We start from the raw sequence: 25222 nt of genomic DNA, 5'->3' as shown, positions 1-25222 counted from the left end.
TTTGCATCAGCTCATATAAATCTTTCCAGGTTTTTCTTAGATCATTCTGCTCATCATTTCTTATAGCACAGTAGTATTCCATTACAATCATATGCCAAACTTATTCAGCCATTCCCCAACTGATGGACAGCCCCTCAATTTCCAATTCTTTGCCACCACTAAAAGTACTGCTATAAATATTTTTATATATAGGTCCATATCCTTTTCTTTTTTTTTTTAATCTCTTTAGGATACAGACCTAGTAGTGATATTGCTGGATCAAAGGGTATGCATTAAATGTTGAAAACTATTTCTACATGTAACTAGAAAATAATAAAATACTTTAATGATTAAAAATATTTTTTAAAAAATGAGAAACCATTGCCCAAAAAAAAGTGTATGCAGTGTTTTTATGGACCTTTGGACTTAGCTCCAAATTGCTCTCCAGAATGGTTGAATCAGTATACAACTCCATCAACAGTGCATTAGTGTCTCAATATCCCCACATCCCCTTCAACATTTGTCATTTTCTTTTTCTGTCATATTAGCCAGTCTAATAAGGTATGAGGTGGTACCTCAGAATTGTCTTACTTTGCATTTCTCTGATCTGTAATGATATAGAGCATTTTTTCATATGGCTACAGACCATTTTGATTACTTCTTCTGAAAACTGCCTGTCATATCCTTTGACTATCAACTGGGGAGTAGCTCTTATTTTTATAAATTTGACTTGGTTCTCTATATATTTCAGTAATGAGGCCTTTATCAGAGAAACTTGCTGTAATCATTTTTTGTGAGAGTAATTTTCTAGGGGGCAGCTAGGTGGCGCAGTGGATAAAGCACTGGCCTGGGATTCAGGAGGACCTGAGTTCAAATCCAGCCTCAGACACTTGACACTTACTAGCTGTGTGACCCTGGGCAAGTCACTTAACCCTCATTGCCCTGCAAAAAAAAAAAGAGAGAGAGAGTAATTTTCTAAAAATTCTGGTCTCACCAATGTCTTCTGTTTCCTCAAGGAGCAAATATAAGTTCTTCTGTTTAACTTTTTTTTTTTTTTTTTTTAGTGAGGCAATTGGGGTTAAGTGACTTGCCCAGGGTCACACAGCTAGTAAGTGTTAAGTGTCTGAGGCTGGATTTGAACTCAGGTACTCCTGAATCCAGGGCCAGTGCTCTATCCACTGCGCCACCTAGCTGCCCCCTTCTGTTTAACTTTTAAAGCCCCTTAGAACCTGTACCCAGCTTACCTTTCCAACTTTATTATACATTACTTCTTTTCTAGAGGCCTCTGGTGGTTCTGGATCCTAGAACGTTGGGCCTGGAGTCGGGAAGACCTGATTCCAAATATGGCCTCAGATGCTTCCTAGCTGTGTGACCCTGGGCAAGTCATTTAACCTCTGTTTGCCTTAGTTTCTTCAACTGTAAAACGAGTGTAATAACAAGCACCTGCCTCCAAAGGGTTGTTGTGAAGTTCAGATGAGATAAGATTTGCCTGACTCATAGTAGGCTCTATATCAATGTTTATTCACTTCCTTTCTCATATTCTGTAGCTCAGATGGCCTTTCTGGCTTTCCTCACATATGATAGTTTTCCATCTCTAAGCCTTTGCACTGTTTCCTCTGTCTGGAATGTATTCCTTCCTCTCCTCTACTTCACAGAATGCTACGTTTCCTTCAAAGCTCCGCTGAAGAGCAACCTTGACCATGCAGCCCTGAGTGATCTCAAAACCACTCGTGTGCCCCGCCAAAGAACTTACCTAGTATTTATTTTATATGTGCTTATTGGTTGTGTGCATTGTCTCCCCCTATGAAATGGGAGCTCTTTCAGAGCAAGGACTGTTTGGGAATATTTTTTGGCTCAGTGGCCCCAGCACCTGGCACAATGCCTGATGTTCTTAATTATTTGTTATTTGGTTGGTTGGCTATTCTTGCTTGCAGGCCATCTTCTTGGTCTTCCTTGATTATCTAGCCCTTGCTGAGAGTTATCATTCTGAACTCTATCTTCCCTATAAGCTGTATTTAAAGACCTAAGCCTTAACATATACGTAAGTGGAAGATGGAGATACAAAGGCAAAAGGTACAAGAAGCTCTTGGTTTCTAAACCTAAATCATTTATACAAGGCTGGTTATAATCTCACTATCTCCCCTCCCTGAAGTGGAATACATTTCTCTTGCCCAGCCCTTCAAGTAAGTCATCAGGAGTTTCGTGGTCACCTTGACCTTTCCCTTGGTCCCCTTCTTTATTCACACCTTCCCTCCTTGGTTTTTCTTTACTTTAAGCTGGATAGTAAAGGGTTAGATGAGATAGGCCTTGGACTCAGCTGGCACATGCCATGAAGCCTAGGCCCATTGTCTGAGTAAAACTCCAGGATCACCTAGTAGAGGAATGGACAGATGCCTTGAATGTGGGCCCCCGAACCTATGACTGTTTCTTTCTTTCTTTCTTTTTTTTTTTGGGGGGGGGTGAGGCAATTGGGATTAAGTGACTTGCCCAGGGTCATACAGCTAGTAAGTGTCAAGTGGCTGAGGGTGGATTTGAACTCAGGTCTTCCTAACTCCATGGCTGGGGCTTTATCCACTGTGCCACCTAGCTGCCCCTGTTTCTTTTTTTTTTTTTTTAAGTGAGGCAATTGGGGTTAAGTGACTTGCCCAGGGTCACACAGCTAGTAAGTGTTAAGTGTCTGAGGCCGGATTTGAACTCAGGTACTCCTGACTCCAGGGCCAGTGCTCTACTGCGCCATCTAGCTGCCCCCTGTTTCTTCTTTTTAAAAATGTTTTCATTGATCATTTTGTTTCTGTCCTCATTCATACTCTCATTTGAATTCCCCACAAAGTATAGTCTCTAAAATCAGTTAAGTAAGCTGACTATTTCTCCATAAGCTAAAGCAGTTTGTGTATCCCCAGTGGGAAAATGCAGACTCTTTCCTCAAAACCTCCTAAAACCACTATGGCGAGCTGTGATGTAGTTTGGACATATTATTATTTTTATTTCATTATAAAACTATTTTATTATTTTCCAGTTACATGCAGAGATAGTTTGTAACATTTGTTTTTATAAGATTTATAGTTCCAAATTTTTCTCCCTCCCTTCCTTTTCCTTCCCCCTCCCCAAGACAGAAAGCAATCCAATATAGGTTATATATGTACAATCACATTAAACATATTTCTGCATTAGTTATGTTGTGAAAGAAGAATTAGAGCAAAAGGGAAAAACCTCAAAAAAGAAAAAAAAAGTAGAAACAGTATGGTTCAATCTGCATCTAGATTCCACAGTTCTTTTTTCAGATGTGGAGAGCATTTTCCATCATGAGTCCTTTGGAATTGTCTTAGATCATTGTATTGCTCAGAAGAGCTAAGTCTTATCACAGTTGGTCATTACACAATGTTGCTGTTACTATGTACAATGTTCTCCTGGTTCTGCTCATTTCACTCAGCATTAGTCCACTTAAGTCCAGGTTTTTCTGAAATCTGCTTGCTCATCATTTCTTATAGCACAATAGTATTAGTTTGGACAAATTATTGACGGGGAGCAGTGTAGGCTGCTGAAGGCCCTTCCATCTTCCCTTGCATGTCTAAGAGAGTGTATTCCTGCCTGACCTCTCATGTCCAGATTGAAAGTAGTATGAGTTGGTGAGCTCCTGAACTCATGACATGATCGCTCCAAAAAACATCCAAATAACACCATAGGAAAATGCCCCAAGCAGCAAAACTCACAGAAGAACATGCTGAAATCATCTTCTAACCAAGAACGGCTTGGAAGGTCAGAAGGAGGGAGCTGCTGTGCTGATACAGGAGTTGAGCCCAACCCCACAGTCACCCTGACACAGATTCAGTCCCAGGAAGGCCTCACCAGAAAAGCAGACCCCCAGAGTCACTGAATCAGCTGAAGCGCCAGTGTTGTCTGGAACTAAGCTCACAGTCTGGTGAGTGGGCTGAGCCCTGGGCAGGGGAGAGACTACAGGGGTCTATGCTGGTACTGAGGCAGAACTTGGGTTTTTCACCCCTGCTGGGAACCAGGAGGCAGGCTTGAGTAGCAGTGGCCCAGGTGGGGGAGGGGCACAGGCTCATCAGAGCTAACAACCACAACACACGAAGCTGGTTGATTAGCAAGTTGGTCTGGGGTCATCTAAGGACTAGGGAACAGGCCAGGTGAGGGAAGAACCTGATTCTCCTTAAATCATACCTCTGGGACTTCTTAAGCTTGGGATACTGCAGCCTGGAAACAGTGCCCCACTTTAAGGGGCTACAAGTCGAGTAAAAGAAAGGAAAGATGAGCAGACAGAGAAAGGTGAGGACCATAGAAAGTTTCTTCAGTAACAAGGAAGACCAAGGACCACCCTCAGAGGAAGATGTCAACATCAGGGCCCCTATATCTAAAGCTTCCAAGAAAAATATGAATTGGTCTCAGGCCATAGAGGTGCTCAAAAAGGACTTTGAAGATAAAGCTAGAGAAGTAGAGGAAAAAATGGAAGGAGAAATGAGGGTGATGCAGGAAAGACATGAGAAAAAAGTCAACAGCTTGAAAAGTCAAATTGGCCAAATGGAAAAGGAGGTACAAAAGCTCTCTGATGAAAATAATTGCCTAAGAATTAGGATTGAACAAATGGAAGCCAGTGACTTTGTGAGAAACCAAGACACAATAAAGCAAATCCAAATGAATAAAAAAAATAGAGGGCAATGTGAAATATCTTCTGGGAAAAACTGCTGACCTGGAAAATAGGTCCAGGAGAAATCATTTGAAAATTATTGGTCTACCTGAAAACCATGATCAAGGAAAGAGCTTAGACACCACCTTCCAAGATATTCTCAGGGAAAATTGCCCTGAAATTTTAGAAGAAGAAGCTAAAATAGAAATTGAAAGAGTCCACCGATCACCTCCAGAAAGAGATCCCAAAAGGAAAACTTCTAGGAATATTATAGCCAAATTCCAGAGCTCTCAGACCAAGGAGAAAATATTGCAAGCTGCCAAAAAGAAAGAATTCAAGTACTGTGGAGCCCCAGTCAGGATAGCACAAGATCTAGCAGCTTCTAGATTAAAGGACTGGAGGGCATGGAATATGATATTCCAAAGGGCAAAGGAAATGGGATTACAACCAAGAATCACCTACCCAGCAAAACTCAGTATTATCTTTCAGCAGAAAAAATGGAACTTTAATGAAAAAGAAGACTTTCAGATATTTGTGATGAAAAGATCTGAACTGAATGGCAAATTTGACTTTCAAATACAAGACCCTAGAGAACCATAAAAAAAAAATTTGGAGCTGGGGGACATACCTGGGGTTATACAGTGGGCAACTGTCTTGTGCCTGAGGCCGGGTTTTGGCTGGGATCCCCCTGGCTCCAGAGATAGTGCTTTGTCCACTGTATCACTTAGCTAGGTGATGAAATCTTTAGGGTTAAATTGAGGGGTGAAGGGAATTCACTGGGAGAGGGGGAAGGGCAGAAGTGAAATCCTACATGAAAGTAACAGGAAAAGGCTTATGGAGTCTGGGGAAGAGATGGGAGAGGAGCAGGGCAGTAAATTAATTTTACACTCATCAGAAAAGGCTTAAAGACCTTAAACTCATCCGAGCTGCTTCAAGGAGGGACTAACAAACAGACACACCCAACTGGGTGTAGTAATCTGTTTAATCTGGGCAGTAAATGAGCCTAACACTCAGCAGAATTGGCTCAAAGACCTCAATCTCAACAGAATTGGCTCTAGGAAGGAATAATGTACACACTCAATTGGGTGGAGTAATCTCTCTAACCCTGCAGGAAAATAGGAGGGGAAGGGGATAAAGAGAGAGGGGCAAAAGAAAGAAGGGCGGAGCGGAGAAGGGGACAGACAGAAGCAAATCCCTTTTGAAGAGTAATAGGATGAAAGAAGATGGTAATAGAATAAATATCATGGGGAAGGGAATAGGATGAAGGGAAACAGTTAACAATAGTAATCATGAAAAAGAGAAAAGGGGGAAAAATTGTACAAAAAATATTTATAGCTACTCTTGGTGGAGGCTAAGAATTGAGAATCAAGGGAATGTCCATCAATTGAGGAATGATGGAAAAAGCTGTGTTATATGATTGTAGTGGAATGGTCTTGTGCTACAGGAAATGACAAACAGGATGATCCCCGAAAAACCAGGAAAGACTAATAAACATCGATGTATAGTGAAGTGAGCAGAGCTGAGAGGACATTGTGCATAGTGACAGCAATATTGTTCAGCGAGCAATTGTGAATGACTTAACTACTCTCAGCAATGCAATGATCCAAGACAATCCCAAGGAACTAATGAGGAAGCTTACTATGCACCCCTATAGAAAGAACTGATAAAAAGAACACTTGTGGATTGCACATATATAACCTGATTGCGATCTTGTGGAGTGGGGAGGAAAGGGAGGGAGGGAGGGAGAAAAATTTGGAACTCTAAATCTTATGAAAATGAATGTTGAAAACTACCCTTACATGTAACTAGAAAATAAAATAAATGTTTGTTGCTGGAAAAAAAAAAGGTAGTATGAGTTTTCCCACCCATTACTAATGGATACTTACAAACTATTTCTCTGAGAGGGAAGAACAGAGGGTGAAAGGAAGGAAATGGGAGTGGTTAAATGGGCATAAAAATGTAGGCACCTTGGTTAGATGGGTCTGAAGGCAAATGATAGCAAAGTCATAAGCGCTGTAGTGTAAAGGAATTTGAGGGGACTAATTGAGATGGCAGAGCACCCCAGTGATCCTCTGACCCTAACCCTCAACAAAAAATCTCGGGTCTCACATGTGATGCTGTGTAGAATCAAGGGTCCTCCTTACATAAGCCACCTTCTCTGCCTAATCAGTTATCAAGGGGATTTCTTTTATATATACACATATATATATATACACATATATATATATATATATACATATATATATATATCCTTTAAAAAAATAAACATTTTTATTTATAATTTTGAGTTCCAAATTTTATCCCTCCTTTCTGCCTTCCCCTCCCCACTCCCTGAGGTGGTAAGCAATCAGATGTGGGTTATACATGTGCAATTATGTAAAACATTACCATATTAGTCATTTTGTACAAGAAAACTTGAATTAAAAAAAGTAAAAGAAAGTGAAAAGTGGCATGCTTCAGTCTGTGTTCAATCAGTATCAGTTCTTTCTTGGGAGGTGGATAGTATGCTTTATCATTAGTCCTTTGGGGTTATCTTGGATCACTGTATTGCTGAGAATAGTTAAGTCATTCACAGCTCTTCATCAAACAATATTGTTGTCTCTGTGCACAATGTTCTCTTGGTTCTGCTCACTTCACTATACATTGGTTAATATAAATCTTCCCATGCCTTTCTGAAGTCATCCTGCTTGTCATTTCTTATTGCACAATAACATTCCATCACAATCATAAGCCATAGCTTATTCAGCCATTCCCCAGTTGATGGGCATTCCTTTGATTTCCAATTCTTAGCCACCACAAAAAGAGCTGCTCTAAATATTTTTGTACAGATAGATCTTTTTCTCTTTTGGGGGATGTTCAAGGGGATTTCTTTCAGACCTGCATTTCTTTACTTATTTGCTTGTCTGTTTGTCTATTTATTTATTTATCCATTTATTTATTTATTTTTGTGGGGCAGTGAGGGCCAAGTGACTTACCCAGGGTCTCACAGCTAGTAAGTGCCAAATGTGAAAGGCTGGATCTGAATTCAGGTCCTCCTGAATCCAGGGCTGGCACCCCATCCCCTGCGCCACCTAGCTGCCCCCATTTATTTTTTTTTAAACTTAAATCTCTTGACACACTTTGTTTTGGCACACTACACATTTTCCAACAAATGTCCAAACAACCCCCCTTACAAAGCATCTTTCCCTGCCTACCCCCCCTAAAAAAAAAAAACCAAACACAGTTCAGTTTGGCCTGTCCTTTAACTTTGACAGTCCCAGCATGGTGCTAACATTGCCTGTTGTTTTTGAACAGAGCTTCTCCAAGTTGACTTTATTTAAATTTCTGTGGTCATTGTATATCTTATACATGACTACTCTTTAGCCAGCCCTTGGCAGTCCTCTTCCTCCTGTACTTATGCTCTCATCTCCTGAGGGCCCTCTCATAGCTGTTGAGACCTCATTTCTGTCTGGTCTGGAAATAGGGTGGGATTTTTTTCCCATCTACTTCAACAACCAAGGACATGGAGTGGAGCTAGGATTTTCTGGAGGCCCTCAGTCTCCCTGAGTCCGTTCTTACAACAGTGGACTTAAGGGAATCCGAGCATAAACAGCTTCTGGTAGTGAGTGACCTGAAGGGTTTCCATGAGATGGCTAAAGTGCTTTGTGTTTTCCTCTGTAGGGCGATCCTCCCTTGGCCCTGGGCCTATCCACAGGTAAGGCCCTTAGTATCCTGAAGGAACAGCTGGAGGCAGTGCTGGAAGGGCACCTGAAGGAGCAGAAGAAAAACCAAACATGGAAGGTGAGGTTCTCCCCTCCTGCCAGTCCAGATGCTGCCATTGCCCCTTCCTCCCTCCCAGGCTTAGGCAATAGTAGTGGGTAGTGGAAAGAACCCCGGATTTGGAATGAGAACATCTTCATTCAAACCCCAGCTCTGTTATTTGCTATCTGGGTGGCCTTGGGCAAATTACTTAACTACTTTGCTCCTTAGTTTCCTGCTCTGTAAAATGGGGGAGTTGGCCAAATGATGTAAAAGGTCCTCCCTAGCTCCAAATCCTTTGATCCTGGCCCAGCCAGTTGAGTAGGGAGATGCCTGAGAAATTTATTTGCCAAGGGGAGCGCAGGATACAGAGAAGAGTCAGTGGAAGCTTAAGGGGTGGCCAGTCTTACCTTTCTTCCAAGGCTCTAACGGAGTTTATAAAGTTGGACTTTTTCACTGGGTGCCATCATTAAGAGTCTGAGGATAATGGTTCCTTGGATCCTGATGTCCCTCATTCTCACACCCCCTGCTCCAGGAACAACAGGCTGGTCTCCAGCTGAGATCATAGCTCTGCCTGAGAGATGAGAAGTGGGTCGGGGTAGATGCATGTGAGAAGGAGGCTGGGTCTTTAGGTAGGAAGAGGTCTTTTCTTGACCTGACTGACTCCTTGGTGCCCCATTCTGGCACCTGAAGCCAGCTGCTGATTTGAAACATCTCTACCCACGCCTTAGGAGATATGGAAAAGGAGCTTCCTGCACCATAGTAACCGCTGTTCCTGTTTCCATTGGCCGGGTGCCTCCCTGATGCTGTTGGCAGTGCTGCTGCTGCTAGGCTGCTATGGGAATCAGCCAGCTGGGAGGTAAACATAGTGCCCTGGTGGTTCTCCACCTGCTTCCTCCCCCTCCCGTTCCTCTTCCCAGGCCCAGGAGAAAGTCTCTGCTCTCTTCTCCATAGTGCTAATGGGGGAGAGCAAGAATTGCCTGGCGAGCTAAGGCAAGTGAGCACAAAGGCTGGTGGCCATGAGCTGCCCCTTGGACCAGGGCCCTGAGCTGTATGGAAATCTCTTCGATTCTGTGACTGAGGCCAGAAGGCCAGGCTCACGTCAGACAGTCTGAATGAGGCGGCCTCCTCTAGTGGGGCAGGGGTTGGGGAGAAGCTTCAAGCCCTGGGGGTGGGCTGGGTTGGAGGCTCTGCTCATGGCACCTTGGACCTCTGGCTCTCTCCACCCAGCCATGGGGTAGAGTTGGTAAATGCCACAGCACTCCTCCTGCTGCTGCTTCTGGACCTCATCCTCATCAGGAGGCAGGAGCGGCTGAAGCGCCAAGAGGTAGAGAGAAGACTTCGAGGGATCATTGATCAAATAAGTGGTGAGGACAAGGATTCATCCTTCATGGGGGCTGTGGAGGTTACCTGGGGTAGAAGAATCCTGGCCACTTTCTCTCTTACCGCCATCCAGGCCTTTGACCACCTAGGCTGGCAGCAGGTTTGCCTTGGTGCTTGTCCCAGTCCTGACCCAGTTCTCAGAGAGCTAGAAGGTTATGGATGAAAGTTAAATAACAATATGAGATCCAGCTCTAGAGCCAGGGATCCATGATCCTTTGTAAAGATTGTATATGATAAAGTGCCACTTGATTGGTTCGGATAGGAGGGATTTAAGCTAGGCCTTGAAGGATGATTCAGATTTGAGTACGTGTTGAGAACACTCCCAGAGATAGGCAAGCAAGCATGAGTAAAGGTAGAGAAGCGAGAATGAGCTTGTTGGGTTTGGGGAAAATGAAGAGATCGGTCTGACTAAACTGGAGAGTTTATTTTGGGGAGTTGCCACAGATTGCATTGCTTTCTTCTTTTTCTTTCCAGATGCCCTCAGGGATGGTAAGGAGGTCAGGTGGCCAAATGCCATGTACCCTGATCTTCATATGCCCTTTGCCCCATCCTGGTCTTTGCACTGGGCCTACCGAGATGGACACCTGGTAAATCTGCCAGTCAGCCTGTTGGTGGAGGGAGATATCATTGCCCTGAGGCCAGGTCAGGAATCCTTTGCTTCCCTGAGGGGGATCAAGGTAACTCAGGGTTTTTCTTCCCTTTCCCTGGGGAATATTGTGGGGGTAGTGGGAGGATAGCAGAGTTTATTCTTGAAGCTTCAAGGCCATAGCTAGTTCCACAGTTTCTCAGCAGGGTCTTTGGACAGGATAGGGCATGGTCTACAATTTATTACCTGTCTTCTTATCCCTACCCTCTCCTTTCCACTGTCTTTAAAGTGCCAGAAACCTTAAAGGGCCCTAGCTTGACTGCCTGTTTGCTTCCTGATGTCCCTATTACCACCGGCAGGCTCCTCAGTTGTTAGGGATCACAGAAATTATGTGGCTCTAAGTTAGGATGCTACAGGGCTGGCTGGGCACTGACATTTTTTGTCTACTCCATCCATCTTGCCCCACATTGCTGACAGGATGATGAGCACATTGTTTTGGAGCCGGGTGACCTGTTTCCCCCCTTTTCTCCTCCTCCCTCTCCACGGGGGGAAGTGAAGAAGGGACCACAGAATCCCCAACAGCATCGACTCTTCCGAGTTCTTAAGACCCCTGTGTTGGACAACATCAGGTGAGAGGGCTGCTGCCCTTCTCCCAGCAACTTGCCCCTTTCCTGCTCTGATCCTGAGGGAAATTTGGTAGCTCAAGCATTTTTTCTCTTCTCAGCATGGACCTTTTGGAGACATTGGTCATTGGACTGACCATTGTGTCAGGAGAGGGCTTTGGGGGATTGTGCTAGACAGGGGTGGCATTAAAGGCTGGACATTTTGCCAGCTTATGGGTCTGTCTGGGGGACTGGTGACATGTCTGTGTGACACTTCTTGGCTGCCTGGATGAAGTCTGGGACTAAGGCTGCTCTCTCCTTCAGATGGTGCTTGGACATGGCCCTGGCTCGGCCAGTGACCGCTTTGGACAATGAGAGGTTCACAGTGCAGTCAGTGATGCTGCGATATGCAGTTCCTGTGGTCCTGGTGAGTGGGAGGAGCTAAGGGCATGATAAGCCAGGCAGAGACTAGCTGAGCACGAGCTTCAGGGGATAGGTGGGGATGGGACACGGCATTGCCAGGGTCCTGAGAGACGAGCAGGCCAATTTTGTGAGAAATGACGGGCAAGGACCTTGCTCCTCATAAGGAGGCTGGAAGGTATTGAGACTCTGTCCTTTTCCCAACAGGCCAGCTTCCTTATCACTAATGCCTTGCGCTTTGTGTTCTCCGCTCCAGGGATCGCTTCTTGGCAGTATACCTTACTCCAGCTGCAGGTAAGGGATTCTTTCCTTTGAGGCGGCTTCTTTCTCCAATTCTCCTTCTGGGATCCTCTGATATACCCCTCACAAAAGAGCAGCTTTTGCTCAGATTTATCCCAGCTGTGTGAGATCCTTCCCCACTGAGCTACTCTGGCCCTAGATTCTAGATTCTTTTCTCGGGGGATGGAGAGAGGCAAGAAGTGACCATCTTTTAAATGGGATGGCCAGCCCAGAAAACCTCCAAATGATGCCATAGGATAAATGGGATGGCCAAGAGAAGGCCATGTTTCAAATGTGATGTGAATCTCATACCTGAGCCAGAGGCTCCTTCCATGGTCAGAAAATCCCTCATGGTGGTATTCATCTACTACTCTAGATTTCTGGGGTGTTTTACACCTACAAATTGGCCACATAACCAGAAAAATCCCTCCCTTCCTTTTGGCTCATGGGCCAATAGATCTTTAAGATGTACTGGGGGTGGGGTTTTCTTTCCCCAGGTGAATGGTGTCCTGCCAATCCTCCCACTGTTGTTTCCAGTCCTCTGGGTTCTGGCCACGGCCTGTGGGGAGGCCCGAGTGCTGGCCCAGATGAGCAAAGCCTCGCCTAGCTCCCTGGTAGGTCTTCTCTGTTTTGAGCCCTACAGCATCTGAGGTGAAGAGGGAGGAAGAGAAGGGCTTTGGCTCTCTCCCCCAAGGATGTATCTTGTGCCCCAGATTCTGGCCTATCCACTAGCATGAGCCCCCTGAGGAGGGTGTGGTTGGTTAGTTAGCCTACGAGAAGGACATTAGCATGAGGTTCTGTACAGTTAGGGATCCTCTACCACCCTGTCAAGTTCTCCTCCATATGGGGACTACAGTGTCTACTGATGTATCCTCTCCCAAAGGAACTTAAGGCCCCAGCTTAGGGCAGGGCTCTCATTGCTGTCAGCACCAACTCCTGCTTGAATGGATCCTTTCTGTTTCACTGATAATAGCTCTCATTTCTTGATCTAGTTGGCCAAGTTTTCAGAAGATACTCTCAGCAGCTACACAGAAGTGGTCTCCTCTCAGGTCTGCCAGCTGACTTGGTGATCGTGTTCTTATTTTCTTGTGTTGTTCCCTCCCCTAAATCAGGGAAACTTCTGCCCTTCCTTCTTCTGCCCTTTCCTGACCTTGATGGGCCTGCTCTGGCTTCTGTAGCCAACAGTTCCTTTCTTGTGTGGCCTGAATCTGAGCCCCTTTCCCTAGCAGACTGTCTGTTTTCTGCCCCTAGACCAGAGAAGCTCTGCTTTAAACTGATACTTCTCCTCCCCCACCCCCGGAATACTCCCTTTGAGCTCTAGGTTTGATCCCCCAAAATCTGAGGCCCCAAATCTTCATGGTCCTCACAGTGTCCTCTCTTCCTACTAGGAAATGCTTCGCTGCATCTGGGGTCACTTCCTCAGGGTGATCCAAGGAAAGTCATCGACACTGAGCTACAGCTCTAGCTTGCTGCATAGCTTGGGCTCTGTAACGGTGAGGATCAGAAAAGAGAGGCCCCGAAGGGCTGCAATGAGGGTGGGGTGCTATAGGAACCCTACGCTTGGAGGGAGAGGCTCCAGTCTTCTGATAACAATAGTAATAACAGTTACAAATATTCTCTCATTTGATCCTCACAACAACCTTGGGAGGGAGGTGCTGTTATTATCCCCATTTTACAGATAAGGAAACTGAGGCAGGCAGAGGTTACATGATGTGCCTACATTCACACATCTAGGAAATATCTGAGGCAGGATTTGAACCTGGATCTCCTTGACTCTAGGTCCAGCGCTCTTGCCATTGCACCACCTATGTTTTCTGCCCCCAGACCAGAGAAGCTTTGCTTTAGACTGATACTTCTCTATTCCTTCCCCCCCCCCCCCCCGGAGTTCCCTTTTGAACTGCAGGTCTCCAGGCCAGCTCATGCCCAGATACAGAAAGATACTTCTTCCCATCTTCTGCTACTCAGAGGTCCCATGTATAGGCAGGGGGAGCATCAGGCACTCACCTCATCAGACCCCTTCCTACCACAGGTCCTGTGCTGTGTGGACAAGCAAGGGATCCTGTCCTGGCCCAATCCGAGCCCTGAGACTGTCCTGTTCTTCAGTGGGAAGATGGAACCACCTCACAGCAGCCATGAAGACCTGACTGATGACCTGTCTACCCGCTCCTTCTGCCACCCTGAGGTAGAGGAGGAGGTACGGCCTAGGCCCAAATTTGGGCCAGGCTGTTTAGCCCCTGGAACCTGGCCAGTGGTCTCAGGGAGGGTGGAAATTGACTGGAGGCAGTGACTGTGGCCCCATGGGAGGATGGAGGAGGGTAAAAACACTAGAGGGAACAGCCCTCTTCCCCAGTGAATGGGAAAAGGGCAGGGAGTCCCTGGCACCTCTCTCTCAGCCCTCCCTCTTCACATTCTCCTTAGCCCCATGAGCGTGATGCTTTGCTGTCCGGTCCCTTGAGTGACACCTTGCACTTCTCCAATGAGCAGGAGAGGGGTGACTGGCCTGGGGATGGCCCCAAACCCCCTGAACCTCATCCTCACCGAAAGCTGCATGGGCGCAATAAACATCCCTCTGGCTCCAATGTGAGCTTCAGCAAGGACATTGAGGCGGGGGAGGATGAGCCATTCAAGGTGAGTGGAGAAAGAGGGAGAGGGGAATTGAGTCCTGTCCCTTGCTCCTCTGGCCACCCAGATAATGTCAGGGTTTCTGAAACACCTGCAGAAGAGGAGCTCTCTCTAGTGTCACTTTCTCTCAGTCCTGAAGAATCAGATGCCGATTCCTCCCATCACTAACCTAAAATTCTTTTGTAATAAAGCTCTGTTCTTCCTTGCTGGTCCTTATTGGAGAGACTTGGGGCTCCCTGGACCCTTCTTATAGTTCTGCAGGGAAAAGATGCCAATGGGTCCCCCTAAAGCCTTTTTTCCCAAGCGAAAGAATATCTTTGAACTTTCCCTTATCTTTGTCACTTTTTCCTTATCTCCTCTCCTGCCCTAGCTCATTTCACACCTTTCTCCTTTGGTTTTTTCTATCTTCCTTGAGATTCAGAGGGCAGGATTGGAAGAGGCAAAGAGGGAAACATGGAGGGGATGATTGAGGAAGGAAGATCCCTGAACTCCCTTTGCTCCCTCAGGCTGCCTCTTACACAGGGAGGTCTTGAGCTTTGGCTGACTGATAGAATCCTGAGAATCCCCTTCCCTCAAGCCTAGGAGGAGGGTGGGGCCTGGAGCAGCCTCACCTTTGTCTCTGCCAGACTGACAGCTGTGTTTCCCTCCCTCCCTCCTCTCCTGCTTTCACTATTCAATGCAGGCTGTGAGTGAAGGGGACGCCTGCGAGGCAGAGGACTTTGTGTGTGACTACCACCTGGAGATGCTGAGCCTGTCTCAGGACCAGCAGAACCCCTCCTGCATCCAGTTTGATGACTCCAATTGGCAGCTGCACCTCACCTCCCTCAAGCCTCTTGGCCTCAATGTCCTGCTAAACCTGTGCAACGCCAGTGTCACTGATCGCCTCTGCCGCTTCTCCGACCACCTCTGTAACATTGCGCTCCAGGAGAGCCACAGTGCCGTGCTGCCTGTCCATGTGCCCTGGGGGCTCTGCGAGCTTGCCCGACTCATTGGTATAGAGCCTGCCCATTCTACTGGCAGGGACTGGGCACGCCCAAGTGATAAGGGAATAGACATTAACCTTGGGAGCTAGCTGAAATGGGTATGGCCTTGCCGCTCGTCTGTCTAAAGATCCCTGAGTAGCACCGGCCCTGGGGTCAGAAGTACCTGAGTTCAAATCCAGGTGCAGACACTTGACACTTACTAGCTGTGTGACCCTGGGCAAGTCACTTAACCCCAATTGCCTCACCAAAAAAAAAAAAAAGTAAAGATCCCTGAGCTATTGATCCCCAAACAGTCTTAATATTTGTATACTATTTGAGTCTCATTCGTATGACAAAGTGAACAGAAATCCACCTTCTGTTCCTTTGCTTTTAAGTTGCCCCTGCTACATGATCAGATCAATGTGACCCAGTCTAGAGATAGGACAGGAAGATAGGTGTGTTCAGCCCAGACAGGCTTTGGGGAGAAAAGTGTGCCTGAGGTCCTTTTCTGGAGGCCCTGATCCTCTTTTCTTTTTCCTCTCAACCTATCATAGGCTTCACTCCTGGTGCCAAAGAGCTCTTCAAACAGGAAAACCACTTAGCACTCTATCGTCTTCCCAGCGCTGAGATGGTGAAGGAGACGGCCTTGGGAAAACTGTCCCGTGTCACCAAGCGACGCCCACCACTGAGCCATATGATCAGCCTCTTTATCAAGGACACAACCACCAGTAAGCCTTTCTATCCCATTATGTCCCCAAGCCAAATCATCCTTGAGGTGGGAAGTAGGGTCCAAATACTCCAAGCCTTTTACCAGAAAGGAGATGATGGCCTTCCCTGGGACCCCGCAGCCTATCTTACTGCTCCTGGTCACCTAAGCAACTGGTGGAAAAGAAGCTCTGGCCATTGTTGCCTATTTATAGGGAGGGAAGGGGAGATACACATCTGGATTCCCCAGTATCTGTCCATGGCAAGAATTGGGTAGGCTTTGGGATTAGTTACAAAGCTTAGCTTGCTGGAGCTTTGTGGAGCTTTACCTGTCAAGATGTACATCTACTCCAACAGCTCAAATTTTGAGGATCTCATTGGAAATCTAGAGGAGAACCTTCTGTGGGATCCCCCAAAGACATAGGCCCAGTCAACAGTTTCCACTAAGACAGTGCCGTTGTTTCAAGGGGGCTTTCCTGAAGGAGCAGTAAGGAGCACTGAGGGGTGAGAGAAGATTGGGGGAGTTATTTGTCTTCGTGCTCAGAGCTTAGGGTGTGAGGGGCATGAGGTTTCTAACCTTTGCCTGGCTAGAGGTTTTTAGATCCCAGTCTTGCTGTTTTTCTTCAAAAGTGGAGAATGTGAGACCTGGGTAAGTAACTAGTGCTCACTGCCTGATGTAGAATTATCTTGGGTGTTGCTAAGTTCCCTGCAGCCAGGAGCTTCAGAAGTGCTTTTGGATGATGGAGCTGCTTGGCCTCTGCTTTTCCCTCAGGCTCTTTGATGTCAGTAATTTAAGAACATGGGGCCCAAGATGTCAGAGGTGGCTGGGGAGGGTTGAATTTTTGTAGTTTGGAGCTTGTTTTGAAGTCTTGGCCCCGTCTGTCACAGGCACTGAGCAGATGCTGTCCCATGGTACAGCTGATGTGGTCCTGGAGGCCTGCACAGACTTCTGGGATGGAGCAGACATCTACCCGCTCTCTGGCTCAGACAGGTGGGTGTCTGAGGGCCCCTGTGGGATTAGGAGCAGCCAGCCCTGCTGCCCTGACAGCTGGACTCATTCTCTTCTCTTCTCTTTCCCTGACAGAAAGAAAGTGCTAGATTTCTACCAGCGAGCCTGCCTCTCAGGCTACTGCTCTGCCTTTGCCTACAAGCCCATGCACTGTGCTTTGTCCTCTCAGCTCAATGGCAAGTGCATTGAGCTCATGCAGGTGCCTGGCCACAATGCCATCTGCACCTCCTGTGAGCTTCCTGGCACCATACCCATCAAGCAAAATACCCGCCGCAACAGCTGGAGCTCTGACGGTACCCTCAGAAGCCTCGGGGCCTTCTCTTTGATTTCCCTCCTAGGAGTAGCCTGAGCCAATCATTGTCACTGGCCTGGCCCGTTGGTCCAGAGGGGAGCCTTCAAGGCTGGGGGAGGCTCAGAGAGCATCCAGGCACTTGTCTACCTTCATTCTGTTAGTGTGGTGTAATGGATTTGGGGTCTGATAGACCTGGCTCAGATCCTGTCTTTGTCGTGTGTAAGTGGCAAGACCTTTCACCCATCTGCCACTCAGTATCCCAATCTGTAAGATTAAGGGGTTGGACTGATTTCTCGGTTCCCTTTTAGCTCTTGATGTGTGAGGGCCAGCTTTCTGTCCCCTGCCTGACCAGAGCCTCTCACAGGACAGATACTCCTTTCTTTCTTGACCTCCTCATGGAGTCTCTTGCACCCAGGAACTTGGGAATTAAGCAGTTTGAGTGTATAGGGCTAACATGGGGGAGAGGATTTTAGTCAGGTAGATACCTATGTCCCCACAACTTGTTGACTGATGGGTGTCTTTTATTGTCTTTTTTCTTCTATCTTACTTGTGTACGTGTGTGTGTATGTGTGTGTGTCTGCTGATGTCGACTTACCTTTGTACTTGCTATGTCCATGATCCCCTGAATGCCTGTATTTATTTGTGTGGCAATCCCATGTGTGTGATTTCCCATCTGGGTCTTGTGATATTTGCATATTGTGGCTGTATCTTGTCTGGGCTGCATGCATTGGCTGTGCTGCCTGAAGAAGGGATCGGTGAAGTGATGGAGAAGGAGGATTGCATGCAAGCTCTGAGCGGCCAGATCTTCATGGGCATGGTGTCCTCCCAGTACCAGGCCCGTCTGGACATCGTGCGCCTCATCGACGGGCTGGTCAATGCCTGCATCCGCTTTGTTTACTTCTCCCTGGAGGATGAGCTCAAGAGCAAGGTGAGACCAGCCTTTCCCCACCTTCAGCAACCTGAGGGGAGCTGGCTTCTTCCTTGCCTCTGTTTCTCTATTCATTCCTATCGCCTCTTCCTCAGGTGTTTGCAGAAAAGATGGGCCTTGAGACAGGTTGGAATTGCCACATCTCCCTCACACCAAATGGTGATGTTCCCGGCTCAGAGATTCCACCTTCTAGCCCCAGTCATGCAGGTTCCTTGCATGATGACCTCAATCAGGGTGAGGACATCACCTCGTGGGTTTGCAGTGGGGGAGGGACAGAGGAGGGGTGGGGATCCAGAGGTCTTTTCTCTTTGGGGTAGCTGTCCCTGTTAAAGTGGCTCTGTTCTGACTTTTCTCCTCTGACAAAAGCTGTCCTCCAGAAGGGAAGAGGGGACTTCCAGTTATGAAGTTCTGAACCTCTTGCAGGAAGCTCTGGTTATTAGCGATGTGGGAAAGAAAGGGTGCAAGAAAACTGCAGCTTTCAGCTCGCAGTGACTTGGTTCTGTCCTTGCAGTATCCCGGGATGATGCTGAAGGGCTGCTGCTTATGGAGGAGGAGGGCCACTCAGACCTCATCAGCTTCCAACCTACCGACAGTGACATCCCCAGCTTCTTAGAGGACTGCAACCGGGTAGGGTAGCTAGGCTGGCCCATGTGGACTGTCCTGGGTAGGAGGGGGTACCCTGCCTCCCATACCCCATAATCTCCCCACATGCTTCCAGGCCCCTGTAAATTGCACCCCTTGTACGGCAGGCTCCAAGGCGTGGGGAGAGTCCTGGATCTTGTTGGGGACACAGAGAATGGAGGAATCTCACTCATTCACTCAGTGCCCCAACCTGGACCGATTTATATCTCTGTACCTTGCAGGCCAAGCTGCCCCGGGGTATCCACCAAGTACGGCCACACTTACAGAACATCGACAATGTTCCTCTGCTGGTGCCCCTCTTCACTGACTGCACCCCTGAAAGTGAGTCTTGTTGCTAGGGCAGCTCAGGCTGCCTCCCTCAGGGGAGAAGGAGTCAGACCCCTCAGCCCAAGTCCTTCTGGTGTTGTAGTTCTTCTTACTAGGGTCTGGAGAAAGCTAGCGCAGGTCTCAGTAAATTCTGGGGGGCTAGGTGACTATAGTTCCTAGAGATTTCATCAGAACACCTCCTATTTTTGACTAATCATTAGATGGTAAAAAATGACCATACAGGTCTTTTGGTGCATTGGAATTCTTATTGGACACGTCAGGTGTTGAACGGGCTCTACACCTGCTAGATGTATGGCCGAGTCTGTTGGAGGGCCTGCACCTCCTCCTGCCTCCCTTGGATGAGCCAGTCCTTAGGCCTGTGGCCTCCCACCCAGGGTGATGGCAAGGCCACTAGGCACAGGGAAGTGCAGGAAATCAAGTTTCTGGCCATGTCTGTGTACTGTATCTCATTGTCTCCACTCACCAACAGACACACTGAGCTCATGCAGGTGCCTCTGGCCAGTGTGCCGTTTTCACATCCTATGGGCTTCCTGGCCCCATACCCACTGAGTAGGATACACACCTGCTACAACAGCTGGAGTGATGGGGCAGTCTCTTTCTTGTCTTTGATTTCCTCCCCCCAAGGAATAGTCTCCACTGAAGTCTGTTCTAAACTATAACCTGTGGAGGGTCCCCTTTTGCCAAAGAAAGCTAACACTCTATTTCCCTAGACAGCTGTCGCTCTCCAGCATTGTTTCTGATGTAGGATGAAAGGACCCTCCTTTCCTCCATCTTCCTTCTCAGCAGGATAGCTCAGGAAAGGAAGCTGACCAGCCTCTCCTCCCCCTCACCCTACCAAGCTTTCTTCTTTTTGCTTTGGATCCCTCTGGTATTCCTCATGCTGGTTTGATAAAGGAAGGAGTTTTCCTTATTGAGGAAAAATTCCAATGAGGTTAAGTCTCAAGCTGCAGTGATATCCTGAAGCTGCTTCCTGGTTGTACACATGAAAAAAAAAAAAGAATCAAAGCCGATCTGACCATTTCATATAGGGACTACATTTGTGTCATTAAAGGAGTTGGGGGAGAGTATCTTCCTTTTCACTTTCTGAGAATATATTCCATAGTTATAGGTATTAATTATTCTTTGAGGTGTGATAGAATTCTTTATCTAGACCAGGGACTCCCTTGCCTCCCCCCATAGTTTCCTTACAATTAATTCAGTTTCTTTTTTTCTTTTGGAAATTGAACCGTTCAAGATTTCTGTTTGATGTTCTGCAAATTTCATATTTTACATTTTTGTCAATAAGCCTCAGTTGTGCTGTCATGTGTGTATAGTAGGATCTGATAAGTTTTTTATTTATTGTGATTTCACCTTGTTCACTTTCAATTTTATTAATTTGGTTTTCCTCCCTCTTCTTTATACTCTCTTTGACCATCAGAAAGCAGTTTTTAAAAGGTGCCTTATTTAATAAGTTTGTCTGGCTCCTATATTTTGAAGATGGCCCTTAGCTCAAAGCCATCTTGTTGAACCCTCTTTTCTAGGTTTCTGTCTGTGGGGAGAATGTGAACTGTGATCATCCAGCAGGGGTCTTGCTCACTGGGTCTTTTTTCTGGGTGGGGGTGGGATTGTGTTATGACGGCTGTAAGTCATTAGAACTTGGAATCCTGTGAGTCGGAAAGTCAATATGGTAATATGGTTAGTAGGGGTATATATAGTAAGTGTGAGCTGCAGTGAGTTTCTGACCCAGGGGTAGAAGAGCGCATCTTGAATGAATGTCATACCATCCAGTGCTGAGTTTTGCGAATGAGTCTCTTGTATCTATTGTTGACTCTCTCCTCTATTGTTGATCGTCTCTTCCTACTCTGTTTTTCTTCAGCCATGTGTGAGATGATTAAGATCATGCAAGAGTATGGAGAGGTGACGTGCTGCTTGGGCAGTTCTGCCAACCTGCGCAATAGCTGCCTCTTCTTGCAGAGTGACATCAGGTCTGGATGAGCCAGAACTCTGGGACATGACCCCAAGGGTTGGCCCCTGTCTGCAAGGGAGACCACAAGTGGGTTGGGTTGGTGGTGATGGCAAGAGAGGCAGTGTTAGAAGTGACAGGAATGTGCCTGCTCTCATCTGTGCTCTCCCACTTCATGTCTCAGGGCTGTTCTTGGATTGCACCCACTAGTACTTTGAGTGGCCAGTCAGAGAATGAGAGCAAAGGGTCTAGGCCCAAAATCTATCTAGGAAACAGCAAATCTCTGCAGGATGGACCTGACGTTTTCTTTCTCCCTTCCACTAAGCAGCATTGCCCTGGATCCCCTGTATCCATCCCGCTGTTCCTGGGAGACCTTCGGCTATGCCACCAGCACCAGCATGGCCCAGGCCTCAGACGGCCTTTCTCCCCTGCATCTCTCAGGGCAGCTCAACAGCCTGGCTTGCTCAATGTCCTTTCGGCAGGAAGAGAGCATCAGTATCATCCGGCTCATCGAGCAGGTGAGGTCCTTGACCAAGCACAGAGACCTTCCCTTTAGGACCTAGCATAGCGCCTTGAACATAGCTGGTGTTGGTTAAGTTTTCATGGAATCTGAGTGCCAGGGACAATTGGCCTGTGGGCGCTTGGTTCAGGTTTTCCGCCATGTGTCCAGAGGAGCCCTAGGGTGAGCCTGGGAACCAGGACACAGATGGTAGGTAAGGGTGGTCCAGCTGAAGTAATGACCGATTCCCATACCTATCATTTCTCTCAGTTCTTCCCACTGACAGATCTGGTCTGATTATCTCTGCAGGCCCGCCATGCTACCTATGGCATCCGCAAGTGCTTCCTCTTCCTGCTGCAATGCCAACTGACTCTAGTGGTTATCCAGGTGAGGTTGGGCAAGGCAGCAGGTATTGCCCCTCTGCCCCCCTGGAGAAAAATAGAGGGCTGAGGAGGGACAGTTGTGGGAGTGAGGAGTTCAGGTAAGGGTGGGAGCCTGCTGAAGTACTTTGAACTCCTCTGAGCTCCCCGTTATAGCCAGGAAGAGCAGGCCAGCCTGCTTATGATGGGGTAGTGATGCGGTAACGCCACAGATCCTGAAGGTTCATCCCTTGTTTCAGTTCTTTAATCTTTGCTTCTGGATGATTTTCCTCCATCTAGTTCCTTTCTTGCCTGGTACAGTTGCCACCCCTCCTGGGCACCACCGACATCCTGTGGCTGTCCTGTTTCTGCTACCCCCTTCTAAGGTGAGAAGCCATGTGGCATCCCAGAGTGGGGCTGAGTGCTGCCCAGGGAGAACCATGCATGGTGCAGCTCCTCTGGGGCACGTGTGCACGGTCCTTTGGGAACTTCTTTCCCATTTCCTCCCCCTATCTTCCTGGTGCTTCATGGCCTACTCCTCTCTCCCCTTATGGGATACCCTGGAGCCAATCCAGGTGGGGATGGTGAGTGTCCCTTTCCTCCCAGAGGATTTGGCTTGGTCTTGTGAAGTGGAGCTCCAAGGAGCAAGCCATCCCCTGACCTTGCTGTCCACTTTGCAGTGTCTCCCTTCTAGGGAAGCCTCCACACAGCTCTGTCATGTCTGTAGCTACAGGGAAGAATCTTCTCTCCATTCCCAAGAAGGTAGGTGAGGCAATACCCGCTTTGCACTTGATTTCAATCGATTCCTGTGTCTCCTCAGCCCTCAGTGGTGGTGATGGTGTAGAGTAGCTTGGACAAACCTGGAGGCATCTGGGGATAAGGAAATCTTTGCTGGGGTCGGGGGGGGGGGTTGGAGGGATCAGTTAGTGCCTAACTGACCCCCTACATCACCAAGTGTGTGACATAGGGGGAATGGATATCGGATACTCTTACACTCTTCATCCTCAGCCCTCAGCTGTCATAGAAGACACTTAGGATGTTCTTGGCAGACTGTTTCTTGCCTTGAATTGGCCCCGGGCTGGGCAGGAAAGGGTGGGGTTGGCTGATTGGAGTGGTTCTGTCTCCTGTGAATGATGGCCCGTCTTCTCCCACAGACCCAGCACTACTTTCTCCTCTGCTTCTTGCTCAAGTTTAGCCTGACCATTGGCTCGGGCCTCATCTGCTTTGGCTTCGTCCTGCAGAGTTTTTGTGACAGTGCCCAGGCCCGAAACCTTACTAACTGTTCGTCTATCATGCTGCGCAGGTAGGCCCCACCACTGACCCCCCCCTACATTACTGGTAACCCTTCCTGTGAAGGGCTGCTCCTTTACCCTCTGAGAACTCTGTCTCCCATTTTGCCTTTTTTACACCTTATTACCTGCCTCCTTTGTCCTGGTTTGTACCTGTGCTTCCCTCTTCTGATTTGGCAGTGAAACCGAGATGGCTCCAGATTGGTTTAAAGAGCTGGCCAATGGTCTCTTGCTGGCTCAGAAACTCACAGCTGCCCTGATTGTCCTCCACACTGGTGAGTGTCCCTGGCCTCTGAAAGCTTTTGGCCCGGTCCCTCCAATACTCTCAGATGAGGGCTGATAGTAAGTAACCCCAGCTAGTGGGGGTTCTGAGGCTCATTTGTCATCCCTCCCCCCAACAGTGTTCATTTCTATCACCCACGTGCATCGCACCAAGCCCTTGTGGAGAAAGAGCCCCTTCTCCAATCTCTGGTGGACCATAACAGTGCCTGTGGTGTGAGTACCTCCAGCTTTGGGGCAGAGTGGTTTGGTCGAGTGCCTCCTTGAGGGTTGTGTTAGAAGTTGGGAATTGGGTTCTGGATCAGCACTCCGGGTCTGAGTCAGTTAGAGGGGCACATTTGTGATTTCTGGGGTCAAACAGGCACTGATAACCAGCTCTTACCCAGTGAAAGACTGGAGGAGCTGGAGAGGATTTCACCTCACAGCTCTACATCTCTGATTCCCCCTTTCTCAGGCTACTGGGGCAGCTCGTGCAGATAGCTGTGGACTTGCAGCTCTGGACAAACAGGGACAGCAGTATCAACTTTGGTCTGGCAGACGTGCCCTTGATAACCTGGCTCCTGGGCTGCCTTTCCCTCATCCTTGTGGTCGTCACCAATGAAATCGTCAAGTTGCATGAAATACGGTGAGGAACAAGACAGGGCCAAGATCACTGTTTGCCAAATTGGCTCTTTATGGCCCATGATGGAAGAACAACTGAGCCTGCTGCTTGCCACTCAACCCACCTCTTTCCTTGTTCCCCTTCTTTGTCCTAACCCTCTCTTCCTCTTGTGCCATCAGGGTCCGGGTCCGATACCAGAAGAGGCAGAAACTACAGTTTGAAACTAAACTTGGCATGAACTCCCCTTTTTGAGCTGCTGGATGCAATCATGTCCCTCCGGCCTAGCCATGCTAACCTTCCTGGGGACCTTCTGCCTGTCCCCTCCACCCCCCACCATTACTTGGATGTTTGGGGATTCAGGTTGTAACTGCTGGAGAGATGGTCCTTGGGCCCTTTAAACTAACATGGAGTAGGAGGAGTGATCAGGGCCTGGGGCCTAGCCTTCCTGCCTGGTTCCTACTAGACCCTAGTCTTCCATTCCTCCCCTTGCCACATGCTTTTGGAGGAGTCCTTGAGCCCAGCAGGGGCTCAGCCAGTTTCAGCCTTTTCTGAAACCAGCCTGGGGTGCCTTTGAATGAAATGCACCTTTGCAGAAAGGGCCCCTCACCTGAGCCGTATGGCAGACCCAGACTTTAGGAGGCTTCTGCCCCACCTAAGCAATTACCCCAAGCTCCCCCTTAGGGGGTGATGATAGTCAATGCAGGGGCGGTTTTGGCCTCATCTTTCCGTCCCGACTCCACAGAAGACAGTAGCCACAGGCCCCTCCCTTACTCTTGTCTTTCCAGGGCTGGGGCACAGCTTCTGAGCCTTCGTCCCCCCCCCCCCCCCCCCGCCCTCCCCAAACTTTCACAGAGGAGCCTGCAGTTCCTGCCTTCCTTTCTCTGGGACTGAAGATGGAGAGCAGCCCTGGCCACATCCTTAACAGCTGGATGCCACTGCAGGCAGGGTTCCCGGCCCTTCCTCCAATGTCTTTCCTATGTGAGAGTGTTTTTACTGGTGTATATTTTCTATCAGAAATGAGCCTTTTGGAGACGAATGTAAAAACTCCATTTGTATTAAAACTTGTAAATTGGTTCTGTGACTGGCTAGTATCTCAGGGGAAGCAGAGAGGTACCAGGTAGGGGGATACACTCATGG

The 25222-nt window shown here is 47.9% G+C and overlaps 1 protein-coding gene across 10 annotated transcripts in view; it reads left to right on the top strand.

Moving 5' to 3' along the window:
• Window positions 1–25159, top strand: part of TMEM94 (transmembrane protein 94) — a 52066-nt gene extending 26907 nt beyond the window's left edge. For 6 of the 10 annotated variants that reach the window (XM_043964726.1, XM_043964723.1, XM_043964718.1 and 3 more), the window contains 30 exons: window positions 8282–8401; window positions 9091–9218; window positions 9590–9726; window positions 10217–10419; window positions 10806–10957; window positions 11255–11357; window positions 11558–11644; window positions 12127–12243; window positions 12622–12678; window positions 13018–13122; window positions 13659–13823; window positions 14048–14257; window positions 14934–15243; window positions 15768–15941; window positions 16807–16909; window positions 17003–17220; window positions 17966–18147; window positions 18243–18381; window positions 18659–18774; window positions 19011–19110; window positions 20972–21080; window positions 21387–21576; window positions 21867–21944; window positions 22217–22302; window positions 22597–22678; window positions 23071–23219; window positions 23386–23480; window positions 23607–23700; window positions 23939–24109; window positions 24265–25159. In XM_043964726.1, coding sequence (XP_043820661.1) covers window positions 8282–8401; window positions 9091–9218; window positions 9590–9726; window positions 10217–10419; window positions 10806–10957; window positions 11255–11357; window positions 11558–11644; window positions 12127–12243; window positions 12622–12678; window positions 13018–13122; window positions 13659–13823; window positions 14048–14257; window positions 14934–15243; window positions 15768–15941; window positions 16807–16909; window positions 17003–17220; window positions 17966–18147; window positions 18243–18381; window positions 18659–18774; window positions 19011–19110; window positions 20972–21080; window positions 21387–21576; window positions 21867–21944; window positions 22217–22302; window positions 22597–22678; window positions 23071–23219; window positions 23386–23480; window positions 23607–23700; window positions 23939–24109; window positions 24265–24337 — 4053 coding nt within the window. In that variant the 3' untranslated portion in view covers window positions 24338–25159. The remainder of the gene's footprint in view (window positions 1–8281; window positions 8402–9090; window positions 9219–9589; window positions 9727–10216; window positions 10420–10805; window positions 10958–11254; window positions 11358–11557; window positions 11645–12126; window positions 12244–12621; window positions 12679–13017; window positions 13123–13658; window positions 13824–14047; window positions 14258–14933; window positions 15244–15767; window positions 15942–16806; window positions 16910–17002; window positions 17221–17965; window positions 18148–18242; window positions 18382–18658; window positions 18775–19010; window positions 19111–20971; window positions 21081–21386; window positions 21577–21866; window positions 21945–22216; window positions 22303–22596; window positions 22679–23070; window positions 23220–23385; window positions 23481–23606; window positions 23701–23938; window positions 24110–24264) is intronic. The other 4 variants (XM_043964720.1, XM_043964722.1, XM_043964721.1 and 1 more) reach the window with 4 other exon arrangements.
• The last annotated feature ends 63 nt before the right edge of the window (window positions 25160–25222 follow it).

Source organism: Dromiciops gliroides, chromosome 4, assembly GCF_019393635.1.
Source record: "Dromiciops gliroides isolate mDroGli1 chromosome 4, mDroGli1.pri, whole genome shotgun sequence".
NCBI classification, from domain to species: Eukaryota; Metazoa; Chordata; class Mammalia; order Microbiotheria; family Microbiotheriidae; genus Dromiciops; species Dromiciops gliroides.
This window is presented reverse-complemented; position numbering and strand designations above follow the sequence as displayed.